The 17,622-nt window shown below is 30.7% G+C and overlaps 1 protein-coding gene across 1 annotated transcript; it reads right to left on the bottom strand.

The window, feature by feature from the left end:
* Positions 1 to 15,200: 15,200 nt before the first annotated feature.
* On the bottom strand, positions 15,201 to 15,728 carry LOC123205423. The gene has a single exon (XM_044622372.1). The coding sequence runs from the start codon at positions 15,726 to 15,728 to the stop codon at positions 15,201 to 15,203; it is 528 nt and encodes a 175-aa protein (XP_044478307.1).
* Positions 15,729 to 17,622: the final 1,894 nt, after the last annotated feature.

Genomic DNA, 17,622 nt, shown 5'->3' with positions numbered 1-17,622 from the left:
TAAAACTTAAAGTTCATCCATATCTGTGTGTTGCAGGCCATATTGGCTATTCATCATTCACTTTATTTAAATTTGTAATATTTCATCAAAGCTCATCCCCAAAAAGATTATCCCTATAATTTAGAATTTGACACTAGTGTAATATGCGAACAAAGGTATAATCTCCGTCGACCATTTGTGATTTTGCCAAACCAACATTAGAGTCTTTAATTTGTCATGATATGGTTTTTACATTAATGATTATGTTTAAAAATTTTGTTTTTCTTCTGTGTATTTTATGTCGAAGGGATTATCAACCTTGTTAAAAGAATTGTTAAATTTAAGAAAGATATTATATACAACAAAGTTTTCTTACTTATTAAGTTAGCATTGGTTTTGCGTCTGACTACTAGAATAGTTGAAAGGTATTCTTTGTAGTGAATCTTGTGAAAACTAGTTTGTGCAATAAAATGGATAACGATTGGGTAATCAAAAGCTTGGTTATTTATATTGAAAGAACTATTTTTTCTATAATTGACAATTAAGATATCATTGAACATTTTCAAACTTTAATGAAACTAAAAGTTGTGTTATAAACAAGTATACTTCTAATTTATAACAATTGTATTGTTGAAGTTTATGCACTTTTAGAACACCCTCTTCAAAATTACTACTTTCTAGAGAGAAGCGTCATGACTCTTGACCTTTCTAACATGATTATAATTATAGCTTGCAAAACTTAAATTTCAAATACAAAATTTCTAAATAACCTTTAGCATAAAATATTCATTAAGGGAGCGTGCAAAGGATGCCATAACATATATAATCTCCAAAAATTTCAATATGTGTAGAGCTTAAAACATAAATAAGAAAATAGTATGAATACATCATAAACATGAAAATGATTATAGTGCCCTCATGCTAGCTCCATGCTCATCGACCTCATACTTCAACCACCAACATTACTTGTTACCTAGCAAAACATGAAAAAAAAAATGAGTGAGTGATAATTAACCTAGTAAGTAGGGGACCCTAATTATACATATTATTAACTTTGTCCTTATTTACTTATTTACTTATTCCACCTTGACTTTCCCATCAAGAGTACACCTTCGGACTTTGACCTCGAACGTTGTGGAACTTACATGACTTACTCATTTGTCTTGACAACACCTTTAGTCATATTTAGTCATCTCAAGAAACACTTTTAGTCTATATGCTAAGATAACTCTCTATATGCAATCTATATAAAAAACTAGTGAAACCATTTTTAAAACATTTTGCTTTTTATAAAAACCTTTCCTTTGTCTCGAACAATTTGGGTTGAAGCACAGATTTGACACTTTGACCATATAAGTTATATACTGTGCAATCATTTTTCCTTACACGTACTATTAGACTGTTATGTCATGACAATGCCTTATTGTAGATGTGTGTAGAGAGAATCTCACAAGTATGTGCAATGTTAATATGACACTTGTATATTTAATGGTTTGCATAATTGCATTTAGTTTGGTGTTGTGACCTAATGTAACAATTATGATTTCTTGAAGTCATTGTTTTGAATTTCAATGGCAATTTTTTATCAAGTAAAATGTGGCTATGGTAGTAGTAAAATCATGTTTTCATGGGTGTTATATGTTGAAAACTATAATTAGGGAACTACATATTTGCAAATATAGTAGGCTCACATATGTACCAGGAAATCAGGTTTGACACATGCTTTATAGATTTTTAGTTACCCATGTGTCTTATAGGATCAATTCCAACATTGGTTACACCCTAACTATGTGAAAACATGCATATAAAAGCTTGTCTCGTGTGAAAAAATGAAATGGGATATGCTTTTATGCAAATAACATGCATGCACTCAAGCTTATAATTGGTTTTAACCTTTAAATTAATCTTACTTTCATGCCCTAAATTGCATATGCACTTTTTTGTCATGACTTTATACTACTACGTACTATATACATCCATACGATCGTTCAAGACATTGTCATGTAACTAATAAAACTCGTCTCAAGTTAAAAAAACCTTGAATATTTATTCATTTTATGTTCAAATATATGATCATATATCATGGGTTAATAGGTGTGCATCCCTTCCTTATGACTAAATACACAATCATGTATGTCTAACAATAGTTGTACATACTCATCTCATGCATGATTGCATCATTCATGAGTACCTCAAGTCGTGACCTCATGAACAATCATGCGTGTCCTATGCATAGGTGTACATACCTGTGACATAAACAGCTTGCTTCTTCTCCTTTACGGTCATATGCCAACCTAAGGGTATTCTCATCTTTTCACTCGTGAATGATCGTTTGCCCTTTTGCATAGTCATCCACCATAACCCACCTTATGCGTTGTAGACAATCATACATGTCCTTTGCATGATCTTTCGCTGGTCATTAGCATCTCTAACTTATCAAGCATATGGGTGTGTATGTCTTTATACATGATTGTTTGGAACGTATGGATCAAGAAACTTCATGCATGTCATGGTCATTCATATGTGTCTATAATGCTATTTTCAAGCCAATTCTCCTCAGTTTTATGCATCTAAATCACATCCATTCAATCTTATTGTTTCAATTGATAATCCTAGGCCATAAATCATAATGAAACTTCACAAAACATACAAATTGAAAGGCATACATTACGTTCAAAATAAACCCTCAAATAGGCATTTCAACATACCAACTAAATACAGTTTTCTCCTATCAATCAAACATGTTACGTGTTTCATCTTCTAGTCTACATACGAATCTGACAAAACAGAATAATAAAGCATTCCAAAATCGAACTTTCATTAAATCCACATACACTTTGTCCTTTAACATGTTCATATATCCCATGTAAAATCATATATCACAATTATATAATCTATACATAACATATCATAATTGGATATAACATACTCATCATTTGATTATTCAAACAAGATTCATAGCTAAAGTAACCACAATTATACTCCTACTTAATTGTTCTCCCAACTAGATGATTCGATGTCAATATTTCTCTCTTGATGCTTTGTTGAAAAAGCTCCCAAGTGCTTAAAAAAAAAAAAAAATCACACCATAATCAAATATTGTTTCTCTCTTATAATATTGGATAAGTTCTAGTTGAATAAAATATGGGATGTGTGCAAATTATACGCAATAATGTGTCTTATATAAACTAAATTTGTAACTGCATGCATGGGCATGCACTTGTCACGCATGATCATGCATCCCTTTAAAATCTCATAAATGATATGTTATCCACTTATCTAACATGGCTTTGGATGAACGGATGTAAACCCTTCATGCATAGTCATTCATCAAGTTAAAATTCCATTTTTCATACTTAACTCAATTCAAAACTTATGCCACATACAAAAATAACTCTAAAAACATAAAAAGAGATAGATGCACTTAAGATGTACATATGGGCGTGACAACTTTATTTCAATAACGTGGCTAAAAGTTTGCTTCAGTTGAATTAAATTGGTAATTGGATGCTTTGTTGAGAAAAATTATCAATTTTGTATGTTTTGTAACTTAGGAATAATCTATTGATGAAAATAAAGTTTGTATCCTTTTTTCTTCTCTTTATATGGGTTCATATGGTGCTTTATACATAAGTTTGTAGTTACTAGTTTCATTTAATAGGGCTTTTCTTAAGTTTTTAGTTGTCATTAGCACTATGATGATTAGAACATAAAGAAATTATTTATATGGTAAGTAATTTGGTTATCTCAATTTTGTATAGCGATTAGAAAATTTTCATTTGTCGTATAGGAGAAGTTAATATTTGATTTTATTGGATCTGGTCCACCAATGATAGGTTGACCCAATCCATTAGGGTTGAAATGTCTAATTAACTCAAGTAAAAAAAACTACCTTTTTGCCCTCAACAATTATAGAAATTAATAACAGTTAGGATTTCAAAGTTTGAATTCCCAACTACTGTTAATATTAAAAATAGTAGTTATGCAACTTTTTGGAATCACTTTATGTAATGCTCTCTACGTCTTCTTCTTCTTTGCAAATAACCAGTAAACTAAACTCATAGAATACAGAAAGAACAAAAGGGCAAACTATGTAATGGATTATTAATCAGGATGCTTGGATCATCAAACATTATCAGATTACATACATATTGTAATTCGGGTACAAATTTTCTATGATCTTGGAACTATTTATTTTAGATTACACTGGTATCATGGCCTTGTTGAATGATTCATTGTGATGTCAATGATGCAAGAATATGTTTCTAGAAAATTGATTGGGTTTAGAATGTTGTGAACAACGTTTAACATTTTTATGAAAAAAAGCGCATGAATATATATATATATATATATATATATATATATATATATATATATATATATATATATATTATGACCCATTTATGATTTTTGATGAATTTGATATTATTAAGAATAATTGTTGCCTCGAATCATGTTAGGTGGATTTCTAGATGTGATATGTATGATTTGTGATTACAAATTGCATAAAAAATGCATCAAATAATCGAATTTCTTAAGCACATGTTCACCCAAAAAATTGTGACATTCATACTTCAAAATCACCTTATTCCAACGATATTGGTAATAGAAATTGCATACATTTGAATTGTTGTGTCGTGGGCTTCAAAAGCCCTATCATATCGTCATCAATCTTTGGTCAAAAGACAACCAATGTCATTGGCAAAATTCTAGGGTTCATAAAGTGTCATGGGTTGCAATCGGCTTGGAAAAACCCGATTGTCTGAGCCATTGGTCAACAAGTTTGTCAAAACCATCGATTAATGAATCAATTCACCTGGTCAATTGGGCAACCTAACTCGGGTCTCAACCCATAGGTTGGATGACTATCAACAGTGAAAAGTTTAACTGACACCGAAAAAGGCTAGCACCGACGTGAAGGTAGGTCTTGATGTGTGAGGACATTTCTCTAGCACATAGGGACCTTTCTCTAACGTGTGTTAGCGTATAATGTAGTTTTCTAGTGAGTGCGAGCTTTCTATCGGCTCGTGGCAACCTGTACAAACTCAGATCGATGTGTTCATTTGGATCCAGTGGGTCCCATGTCATGTAAAAACTGGTGTTACTTGTTTTTGTATGAATCAAACACTTATCAGTGTTTTTGGGACGTGTGTTTGAATTATACATTGCTAAACATGTAAACATATATTGTTTGTATAGTTATGCATGTGTAATTTATTGTTGTCTATTTGTTGTTCATATATAAGGTGAACATGTTTACTAAGGTCTACTATTTGAACTAGAAAATGAATTCAGAGCATAACTTCTTCATTCACATTTGGACCATGACTAAGAGAATATTAGAATTGAGAAATGAGAGCATATCCTTAACTAATAATGGAATGATACATGGACTTTTGATGTTGATACCTAATCATTGGGCTCCCATAGTTGCCAATCTTATCTAGAACAACAACAAAGTAATGATCTTTTGGGATTGTTTGTATGAGTTACAACTTGCAAAAGAGTGAAACATTGTAATGAACATAAGAAAATCCACAGCTTTTTCTATTTTCCCAAATCAGCGGAATGTCAAGCATGTTGGTATTGCAAACAATGTAGGAACTTTATCATGGATAAATTCACTCCAATAATCATTAGAAAAACTAAAAAGGTCTTTTGTCCTTAGGACAAGTATAGAGTGGAAGAACGATTGTTAGTCAAAATGCCATGTTTCAATTATTAGAAGCCACAGATCAAGGATGGTTTAGATTCTAGTTCTAGTTGGGAATGGTCTTAGTCATTAAAATGTTTTGAATTTCATGTATATATTTTTCAATTTTAGTAATGTTATTGTATGAAATTTCATTTTGAATTATGAATATATTGAACCATTTATTGATTTAATAATTGTCTTGACTATTAGTGAGAATTCTAAAATTAGTAGAATTTAATAATTCTCATCTAAAATATACATTGGTGCAATTTGATTAATTTTAAAATATTAAACATTTATGTCATAGACGATTATTGGGAACATAGTAAACTTTTGACTTTATATCTTATGTGAAATATTTTTAATTTTAATGCATAATTGCTATAATAAAATGTGTATATATCTTATTTTGTTAGTGTTGTGTTGACATATCTCTGTAGTTATACATATAATGGTTTTAAAAAAAATTATCGCCAATTTGAATAAGGGAGAAAGACTAAATAGGGAAAACTATAAGATCTGGAGAATGAGAATGTATTATATCTTAGATGAACAAGAGGCCTTGAAGGTTGATAATCAGGTTATGGAAGAGCCCCAGCTAGCTAAGAGGTAGAATACTAACAATGTCCAACATAAGCATGACTTGAACGCTTATAATACTTGGAAAAAGAAAGATTCAACGACTAAAGGAATCCTTATCAACTCAATGAAAGATGACACTTCTTATCAGTATGAGCAATTTAAAACTGCAAATGTCATGTGGGCAGCATTGATAGAGAAGTTTGGAGAAGCTACTATCTCTAAGCTAAGAGAATTGACCGTCAAGTTTGATATGTACAAGAAAGTTCTCAATAAGCTAATAAAGCAACATCTAAAGAAAATGTTGAATATAATAACTGAGCTGAAAAAGGCTAGGCATGATCTAACTGATGAACAATAAGTTTAAGTTGTCATACGATCTTTGTCTGATAGTTGGAAGCATATGAAAGTTAATATGACTCACAATGACAACATCACGACTTTGGATAGCATTGCTCGCCACCTTGAGCTAAAAGTTGAGCACCTAGAGGCTGCTAGACCAAGTGCTCATGCATATGTTGTTAAGTCTAGTTCCAAGAATTTTTTTGGCTACATGTGAAAATGGCTAAAATCTAGAAAAGAGAAAGAGATCGTCTAAGGACTTATGAATAAGAATAAACAATTTAAGTGCAAAAGAGGTAAATACACTAGGAAAAGAGATAAAACTAATATGATCTATTACAACCGTGGGAACAAGGGTCACTTCTCCCATGAGTGCATAGAGTCGAAGAAGGTATTGTCTTATCTTGTCTCGAATTGTGACATTTATGTTTCCAGTATCATTTTATTAACTGAATCTCATTTTATTAACTGAATCTCATCTTATGTGGACTATAGACTTAGAAGTCATGGACAATGTAGCTCGTGATATAGAAGCTTTCTTAAAATTTAGTCAAATACTGAGGGAAACACGATGAATTTATGTGGGTAATAATACAAAAGTAAAAGTAAAAGAGATAGGCACATGCAAATTGGTTTTGTGCGGTAGTTAAACCTTATACCTACATGAAGTCTTATATGCTTTAGAAATTTGACGAAATTTGGTCTCTGGGATTGTTCTGTTAAAGCTAAGATATAGTTCATTTTTCTCTCAAAACTTGCTTAAAATTTATTATGGTACTATATTTTATGGATTTGGATTTCTGTCTGAAGGTCTATGGTGCTAGACACCTTATTATGTAATTATGATAATTTTGTTAGTTTTTCATTATTTGCAACTCCTAGTAGTTTGAATATGGATGCAAATATATGACATACTAGATTATAACACATTGGCCAATATAGAATGAATAGACTGGTCTATGAAGGTTTATTAGGACCTAACATAAAATTAGATCTGTTTGTTTGTAAACATTGCTTAGTAGGAAAAATTACTAAAAAGCCTTTTGACAAAGTTGATAGAATTGAACTTCCTTTGCAACTTGTACACTTAGATATTTGTGGTACTATGAATGTCAGAGCTAGAAAATGTGCATTTTATTTCATCACTTTCATAGATGATTATTCACATTTTAGTCATGTTTATTTGATCTTTCATAAGTTAGAAATAATAGATTGTTTTAGACATTATATAAAAGACTTGAGAACTGATATTGGATCCGTTTACTGATGATGGGCTGACTCTATCTATTAGGGTTGAAATGTCTAATTAACCCTAGTAGAAAAAATTACCTTTCTACCCTTGGTAGTTGTAAAAGTTAATAACAATTGAGATTTCAAAATTTGAATTCCCAACTGCCAATTAATATTAAAAACAAAAGTTACGTAACTTCTTGGAATCACTCTCTGTAACACTCTATGTTTCTTCTTCTTCTTTGCAAATAACTAGTAAACCAAACCCATGAATACATAAGGGCAAACTGTGTTATGGATTATTAATCGGGACATATGAATCATCAAACATTGTCAAAGAATGTACGTATTGTAATCTGAGTACAAATTTTATGTTATCTTAGAACTATTTATTTCCACTTATAGATTTAGTTTTATTTCGAGATCTCATATGGATCAACCTTTTGATCAATATAAAGTGATTAATATTAAAGAGTTGATCTCAAAAACAATGACAAATTAACATTATTTTGATATTATAGAACATTTTTATATATTTGACTATATGCATGCATTTGGTATAAAAGTATAAACTGTCATTGGATACTTTAAAGTATTAAAACCTTTTGATTATCTATAGTAGATTATGTTTCAATAGCTAAATGTTTTTTTTTTAATGATCTTGAGTATAGTCTTAATATGATCATGTTCATTTGGTATAACCAACTATATATTATATATGTATGAGTGTTTGTGCTCTATAAATCAACTTAATTAATTCATTTTTTTTTTTGGAATATTTAGTAGTTAAATATTTAATATGATATTATTGTATATATCTATTTTCTAGATCCACACAATCAATTATTTACACATTAAATATAGCTCAATTTTTTATGAGAATGTTCGCTATTATTTTAATTAAATGTCCTTAAAAGATTATTGAGTTAAATTAGTGTCACGTTTAGTTAAATGAACATTTATTATCCTATGTACGATTAAATGAACAGGTATTTATGTTAAAGTATTTGTTTTATGTATTTTCTACAATATTTAATATATTTATAATATAAACTAATAATTAAATTATTTTTTTGAATTGTTATTTTATTATCAATAATTTTTGTAAAGTATTATTCAAATTATATGTTATTTTAATTGAAAAAAAGAATATTTTTGTCTTAAAAATTAAATAAATAACTATAAAATTATAACAAATTAATATTATATTAATAATATTTTAATATCTAAAATAGAGGTGATAATTATATTATTCTTAGTATTATATGTAACGTGACGTTAATAATAAAAAATTACTAAAATATTTTAATATTTAATAACCTAAACAAATCAATATTAATAGTAAAATTTTATTATCGAAATAATCATATACTATCCCACACTAAATGTCTTATATAAAATATTAACATAATAATTTGAGCCATCAATAAAATTGACTGAACCACAGTCATATTATTTTGTTTTCTAGAATCACCTTCTTATTTTTACGTACACATAAAATAAATTGAAATGGATTTAAAAGCGATGGATAAAATTATACGGCTATAGCTTAGTCAAAGTCATTACTTCGCGTTTCTTGAATATTTTAGGGTTTGTAAGTCTCTAATTTGACACTCAATAAGTTTATAAATCTTGTTAAAAAATTCTAATTACCTGAAAAAAAAAAAACGAAATAGATAAATTAATTAGTATCATGTTAGCGACATTTTGTCTTTAACTAGTTCGGCTATGGTTCACATGGGTACATGTGCTTGCATACATATGTTTTTTTGCCATTCGTTCATGACTGCTCGTAGAAATTTATTTCATTCAAACTCAACCGTCTTACCACCTCTTAGGATTTGTTTAATTCTCTTAATTGTTGATTATATCTTAATAAGACATCAAATTAATGTCCTTAATCACATGTATACATGATTTTATTTCACACATAAAAGAACAAAGAGATGATGTGTGCGTTAGTAGCAGCATCATATTTATCTGGCCGAAGGACTTACTCCACCTCCCCCCCCCCCCGCCCCCCCCTCTCTCCTACCTATAAAGTATGTTGTTTTTTTCTTTTAATTTTGAAAATCTCAAATACCTATCCATAATGAGTTAAAATTAGTGATAGTAAAAATAAAATTATCATTTTATCTATAATATTAAAAATAAACTAAATTTAGATTATTAATTAAATAACGATTTTATCTTTAAAATTAATTATTTTTGTTAATTTTAATAATTGATAAATAAAAATTTAAATTTTTAATAATTAATAAATGAAAAATAGGTTTTCATTCAACCTTACAAGGGGAATACGTACTTTGGCCTCATCTAAAAACTCGTACATAAATTGCAATTGAAAATTGTGAAAATTTGTCACTTAGTATTTACAGCCACTGGCTGATGAGAGTAAAGGTATTAAATTTTAAGACGTTTGTTGTGCCTAATAATTTTATATATCACACTAGAGCTGTCCATGGTTCATGAATCGATGGTTTTAGTTTAAAATCGTCGATTCACGGTTTAATAAAATAAGAATCTTAAATTAGAATTATTACAGGATGGTTCGTAATCGGTTTAAAACCAATGATTCTGGTTTATAACCTCGATTTAAAACCGACATTAAACTTTTGATTCTGATTCATGACCCCGATTTATTTTTTAATTAATAATTATAATAATTAAGAATAAAAAAATTTTAAAAAAAGCTTAGACTTAATTTTTCAATTAAGCTTTTTACATATCCTCTTGAGATTTGGAAGAATCAAAGTCTATATAGTTCTATTTATTATTTTTTATAATTAATTTTATTTATCATCTATTATTATTATTATTTCCATTATCTTTCATAATTAATTATATAATTTATTTTATTCATTATCAAAAAATAGTAAATAGAACTATGTAGTCTTTGATTCTTCCAAATCTCAAGAGAAATAATTAATTATGAAATTGTATAATAAAAAAAATAATATTATTAAATTATAGAAATTAAAATTAGAATTGATAAAAATAAAGAGATAATTTAATTAAATTTGAGATAATTTAATTGAAGGATTGAGAGAGTATTAAAACTAGAGACGATGAGAAATGAGAGAGTTGAAAGATTGAATAATATTTAAAAGTAAAATTTTATATTAAAGAATTAAAAAAAAAAATACAAACAGTAGCTATTTTTAAAGATTTGTCCCCTGCAAATGTTTTTAAAGCAAATGCTTGTCGGTTCATGTAGATTTTTTTAAATTTAAAAAATAAAAAAACTAGTTTATAAATTTTTTGAACCATCAGTTCATGAACCGACGGTTCTACGATTCACAAATATTAAAACCGGAACCGTATCGTCAAAACCGGTTTTGATTCCGGTTCATACCGGTTCCGGTTTCGATTTTGAATGGGCTGGTTTTGATCCTGTTCACGGGCCAAACCGGCCCGTGGCCAGGACTATATCACACAATTTATTAAACATATAAGTATAGGTAGTGTAAATATTATATATATTTATTTTGAATATATATATATGTATATATTTGATATATATTATTAAATAATTTATGAATTTAAATTTTGAATAAAGTAACACTCAATCATATAATTATATATAATAAATATGTATTTATTTATGTATTTAAAATAAATACATATAATATTACTCTTATTTAAGAGTTTTTTTAATTTTATAAATCATAAGATTTTCTAGTTTGATTGAATCTTTAGAGTTCTTCACTATGACTTTTGATTATGGTGAGCGATGGTGTGTCTCATTATCATCTTCAATAATAGATATCAAATATATGGTTTCTTATGTGAGGATATCTTTTACATACAAGATTATTTTGATTTTTGTGTTTTCATATGAAATTTAACATATATATAAATTCATATATAATTTAAACAGTTTAATATATTAGAAGAGTGATATTATATACATGTGTTGAGAACTTTGATCTATTATGAAACTTAAGAATAAGTACACAACAAACTAGATTTGAATGACTTCAGTTTTATTGACAACTACTTTGGCTTAAATAGTCTTTCAATACATAATCTTAATAGAAAAACGAAAAAGCAGCCCACTTTAGCGAAAATATGGCTAAGTGGTAACAGAAACTTGGAATAATTCAAATACAAACAGATGTCCCTAAAGACTAGGACTTTTATTCTAAAAAACTGCAATAAGACTACTTCATTCCCTCTCTTAAACTAAATGTTGTGAAGCAATTAGTTTACGCTAGAAATCTCGCATACTCCCAGCAATTTTCGAAGTTTCAGAAAAACTTCAAGCTTCAATGGTTTGGTCATTATATCTGCCACCTGATCTTGACTCCCACAATGACCTAATTCAATTGTACCATTCTTGGGAAGATTCCTTAAGAAATGAAATCTTGCATCAATATGCTTACTGGGTCCATGCATAACAGGATTTTTAGACAGTTTGATGGTTGAACTGTTGTCACACATTACAGTAATACAGTCTTCATTTAAATGTCCCAGCTCCTTTAAAATTCTCTTCATCCAGATTCCTTGACAAGCACAAACTGCAGCTGCTACAAACTCAGCTTCTATGGTGGATAAGGTCACAATAGGCTGCTTTTTTTAGCACCATGAAACTGCACCTGAACTCATTAAAAACACATACCCATATGTGCTTTTTCTGTCATCCACATCTCCATCATTGTCGCTATCTGTAAATGCCAATAACTCACCATTTTCTCCTTTCTTATAATGAATTCCATAGTTCACAGTCCCTTTTAAGTATCGAAGTACTCTCTTGGCTGCCTGTAAATGACCTTCCTTTGGTTTTGCCATATATCTACTTAAGAGACAAGTAACAAACATCATGTCAGGTCTTGTGGCAGTGAGATACATTAAACTTCCCACTACCTGCTTGTAGCATGTCTCATCAACAGAGACTCTATCTCCATCTTTGCTCACTTTGAAACCAGGAACTATTAGACTGCTCACTGAATTACTTTCCATCATACCAAATCTCTTCAAAATCTCCAAAGCATATTTTCTTTGACATATGTAAATACCATCAGATTTTTGTAGCACTTCGATTCCCAGAAAAAACCTCATCTTCCCCAAGTCAGTCATATCAAACTCTCTTAACATAGAGCTTTTAAATTCAGACACCATAACTTCATCATCTCCAGTAAAAATTAAATCATCGACATAAACACTTACGATGATAATTCTTCCTTCTCTGTTTTTCTTTGTGAATAGTGTCTGCTCACTATCACATTTTTGAAACCCTTCTTCAATGAGATGGGTTTCGATGCGACTAAACCAAGCTCGTGGTGCTTGTTTTAATCCGTACAGGGTTTTGTGTAGTTTGTAAACCAAATGCTCACTGCCCTTTTTTTCATATCCTCTAGGTTGTTCCACATAAACATCTTCACTTAGCTCACTATGGAGAAAAGCCAATTTGACATCTAGTTGAAAAATTTTCCAATCCTTCTGTGCGGCTAGAGCAATAATCATTCTGACAGTATCCATCCTTGCCACTGGTGCAAAAACTTTTGTGTAGTCTATTCCGTGCTTTTGAAAATACCCTTTCGCAACTAAACGAGCCTTATGCTTATCAATCTTTCCATGTTCATTGTATTTGGTTTTGTAAACCCACTTTACTCCAATTGTTTTAGCTCCAGCAGACAGCTCAGTGAGTGTCCACGATTTGTTCTTCTCGATGGATTTCATTTCATTGTCCATGGCCAATCTCCAATTTGTACTCTTCACGACTTCTTCAAAGTATAAAGGATCAGTTGATACAACTTATGCCACATGAACTTCATCCTCAGATAAGCCTTCTCCACTAACATAATCATCCATCCACATAGGAGGTTACCTCTCATGAGGTTGCCTTAATTACCTCACTCTCTCTTCACCTTCATTGGACCCATCTTCTCTTTCTCCAACTCTCTCATCACTAGTTTCCTCTCCATCAATATCATCACCATTCCCATTTTCACTCACCTCTTCTTCATTCTCACCCCATTCTAAATCTACTACTATTTTTTTTTTTATAACTCACATCCCAATCCCATTGCCTCTCTTCTTCGAAAATTACATCTTTACTCACAATAATTTTTTTAGCAAAAGGATCAAATAGCCTGTAACCTTTTGACTCTTCACTAACTCCTAATAGCACACATGTAATGCTTTTATTATCAAGTTTAGCCCTCCCTACATCTGGTACATGAACGTGTGCTATGCAACCAAAGACCCGAAAATGTTCTACTGAGGGTTTCACTCCACTCCAAGCTTCTTCTGGTGTAACATCTTTGACAGCCAATGTAGGACATCTATTTAGAACATAGACAACCCAATTTACTGCCTCAGGCAAAAAATTCTTGGGAATGTTCTTATCAGATAGCATCGAACGAACCATATTCATCACAGTTCTATTCTTTCACTCTACCACGCCATTCTGCTGTGGTGTATAAGCGATGGTCAACTGCCTCTTGATTCCACTTTCTTTGCAGAAATCATTGAACTCATTTGAAGTGAATTCTCCTCCTCTATCAGTACGCAAGCACTTAACAAACATTCCTGTTTCTTTCTCAACCATAGTCTTGAAGCATTTAAAAAAATTTAAAACCCTTGATTTCTCTAGCAAGAAATATACCCAAGCTTTTCTACTGTGATCATCAATGAATAACAAAAAATACCTCTTGTTGCTATTAGATGTAGAGGTGATAGGACCACAAATGTCTGCATGAATAAGTTCCAGTTTCTGAGTTGCTCTCCAAGTACTCTTCTTTGGGATAGGATCACGGTGTTGTTTGCCGTTGATGCAATCAATGCAAGTCACACTTGACGTAGAGAGTTGAGGGAGTCCATGTACCATGTCTCTATGCAATAAGGTTCTCAAACCTTTGTAGCTCAGATGTCCATACCTTTGATGCCAAAGATGAGTCAAGTTTTCAGCTTTTGTGTGAAAACACTGTTCAGGTTGTGCTTGAGAAGAGGCTTGAGACTGGGCCAACAGGATAAACATTCTATTAACACTCATACTGGTTTGAATAATAAGACCCTTCTCTGGAGGAAATATTTTGTACATTCCTTCTTTGATCAAAATAGCCAAACCTCTTTCTTGCAATTGTCCCATGCTTAAGAGATTATTTCTTAATTCTGGAATATAATATACCTCAGTAACAACATGAATGATGCCATTCAGCAACAGTTTCACACTTCCCTTTCCCATCACATTCATTTTAGTGTTGTTCCCCAATTTCACTGAATGCCGAAAATTTTCATCGAGTTCACTGAACATAGCTTGATTGCCACAAATGTGATTAGAACATCCTGAATCAAGAAACCATGCATCTTCTCCTTTGGCCTCATTTAGCTCCACATGAGACATTAAAAGCATTTCATCTCTCTCAACAAGCTATGTATAGTTTGCTTCTTTATTTTTAGAAGGACATTCATATTGAAAATGTCCAAGTTTATGACAACGGTAACATTCCACTGTTTCCTTGTTGAAACTTGCTCGACCTCTTTCTCTTCCTCTTCCTCTGTAGGCATCACGGCCACGGCCACGGCCACGACCTCTTCCTCCTTCATACGTCACCTTTAAGGCCTGCTCCTCACCATTACGCCTCTGAAATTTCTGTTCATATACTATTAATGAGCTTTGTAACTCATCAATAGTGAGAGCATCAATATCCTTCGATTCCTCAATAGAACAGACAACATAGTTAAACTTCTCATCTAAAACGCGTAGAATTTTCTCTACCACTTTCACATCTTGCATATCCTCCCTATAAGTACGCATCTTGTTCGCCACTGTCATGACTCTGGAAAAGTACTCTGTTACTCTTTCTTCAGACCTCATCTCAAGAGTTTCAAATTCTCTGCGGAGAGCTTGAAGATGAGACCTTTTGATCCTTGCATTCCCTTCATACTTTCTCTTCATGGCATCACATATTTCTTTGGCTGTATCCTTCCTGAGAATAGTGTCAAGAATTGTACGATCTATAGCTTGAAAGAGATAGTTCTTCACTTTCAGGTCCTTCAGCTTCATCTCATCATTCTTCTTTTGTTGTGCTTATGTTTGCAACACTCCACTTGCTGGCGCAACATAGCCAGCCTCCACTAAATCCCAATATTCCTTAGATCGTAGGAAATTTTCCATCAACATGCTCCAATGATCATAGTGACCATCAAAGCGAGGAATGGCTGGCTGTATAAAGTACCCTTCAGTAGTCATTTTCTAAGCCATCTTCTTGTGCTGCTACAAGAATTTCAAATACTACTGCTTAAATTCTATCAGACCCAGTGGGGGCTCTGATACCAGATTGTTGAGAACTTTGATCTATTATGAAACTTAAGAATAAGTACACAACAAACTGGATTTGAATGGCTTCAGTTTTATTGACAACTACTTTGGCTTAAATAGCCTTTCAATACATGATCTTAACAGAAAAACGAAAAAGCAGCCCATTTTAGCGAAAATATGGCTAAGTGGTAACATAAACTTGGAATAATTCAAATACAAACAGATGTCCCTAAAGACTAAGACTTTTATTCTAAAAAACTGCAATAAGACTACTTCAACATGAATACTGATTTAAGTATCATGAGTGATTTGGTTATGTAAAATGATGGGATCTGAAGTAGAAGAAAGAACGGGAAAAAAACAAAGCAAAAAGAATAAAAAAAGATTTTTTTTATATTTTATTTTTGCCAAATTATAATTAATATTTAACATTATAGATATAAAAAATTACTTCATTATCTTTTTGCAATTAAAATTGATTGGAAAAAAAAAAAACTAAAGGTGGGAAGTGTCCTTTTATTAGTTCAAGAGTGAAAAAGTGTCGTTCAAGTGAAAAACGGTTGGGACATAGTCATTCTCCCTATTTTTTGTTTTTACATAATTCCATTCCTCTCCTTAATGTAAATTCTAGTGCATAATCACTTCATATAATTGATTAATTTTCCTAGGGTGCATTTGATTTAGGGGATAAGAGATTATTTTTGTAATTCATTTTTTATTATTGATATTATTTTATTTGATTTATAATGTAATAAAATATTTTAATAATCTCTTATTACTAAAAGAGTAATGTTATATGAACTTATTTTTTGTATATAATTTATGTACATAAATGATGTATTATTGTATAATTAAGTGATATTAAATAATGTGTTATTATGTGATAAAATAATACCTAATCACATAATGATACGTGATCTATATATATGAATTATGTGTCAAAAATAGATACAGTTAGTTTTTTATATATAATTTATGTACATAGATAATGTATTATCGTATGATTGAGTGATTTTGAAATAATGTGTTATTATTTGATAAAACAATACCTAATCACATAATGATATGTCATCTATACAAATGAATTATGTGTCAAAAGTGGATACAGTTAGTTTTATTGTTACTAAAATGACATGATAAGTAAGATATTAAGTAATTTGATTTCTACGTTTCCTTAAATATTAAAGATTATTAAAGTGATTTGAATTTAAGAAAAGTTAATTAAACACCCCAAACTTAACCTCACTAAACAAAAATACTCATCTCTATTAACATAAAGCAAAAATACCCAACAAATGTGAATTGACCAAAATACCCTAACCATTTCATCACGAAATTACTATTGGCATTTTCAAAATTTCATGAACAAAACACGAGATGATAAGAGCCACATGCATCCAACTTTTCTAACGATGACGAAAATAGCAAAAGAGATTAGCCTATCGTTTCTTGTTGTGTTTCAATCATTTTGTGTTGGGATTTAAGCGATTGGATGAAGTTTTTAGGCATGTTTTAGTTAAGGTTTCCAATT

This window comes from Mangifera indica, unplaced genomic scaffold, assembly GCF_011075055.1.
Source record: "Mangifera indica cultivar Alphonso unplaced genomic scaffold, CATAS_Mindica_2.1 Un_0005, whole genome shotgun sequence".
Lineage (NCBI taxonomy): Eukaryota > Viridiplantae > Streptophyta > Magnoliopsida > Sapindales > Anacardiaceae > Mangifera > Mangifera indica.
Note: the sequence above shows the minus strand (reverse complement) of the source record. Positions and strands in the feature narration are given on the sequence as shown.

Excerpts from the sequence above, each read along its gene's own strand:
- LOC123205423 (XM_044622372.1), bottom strand. The coding sequence starts at position 15,728 with ATGAAGAGAAAGTATGAAGGGAATGCAAGGATCAAAAGGTCTCATCTT.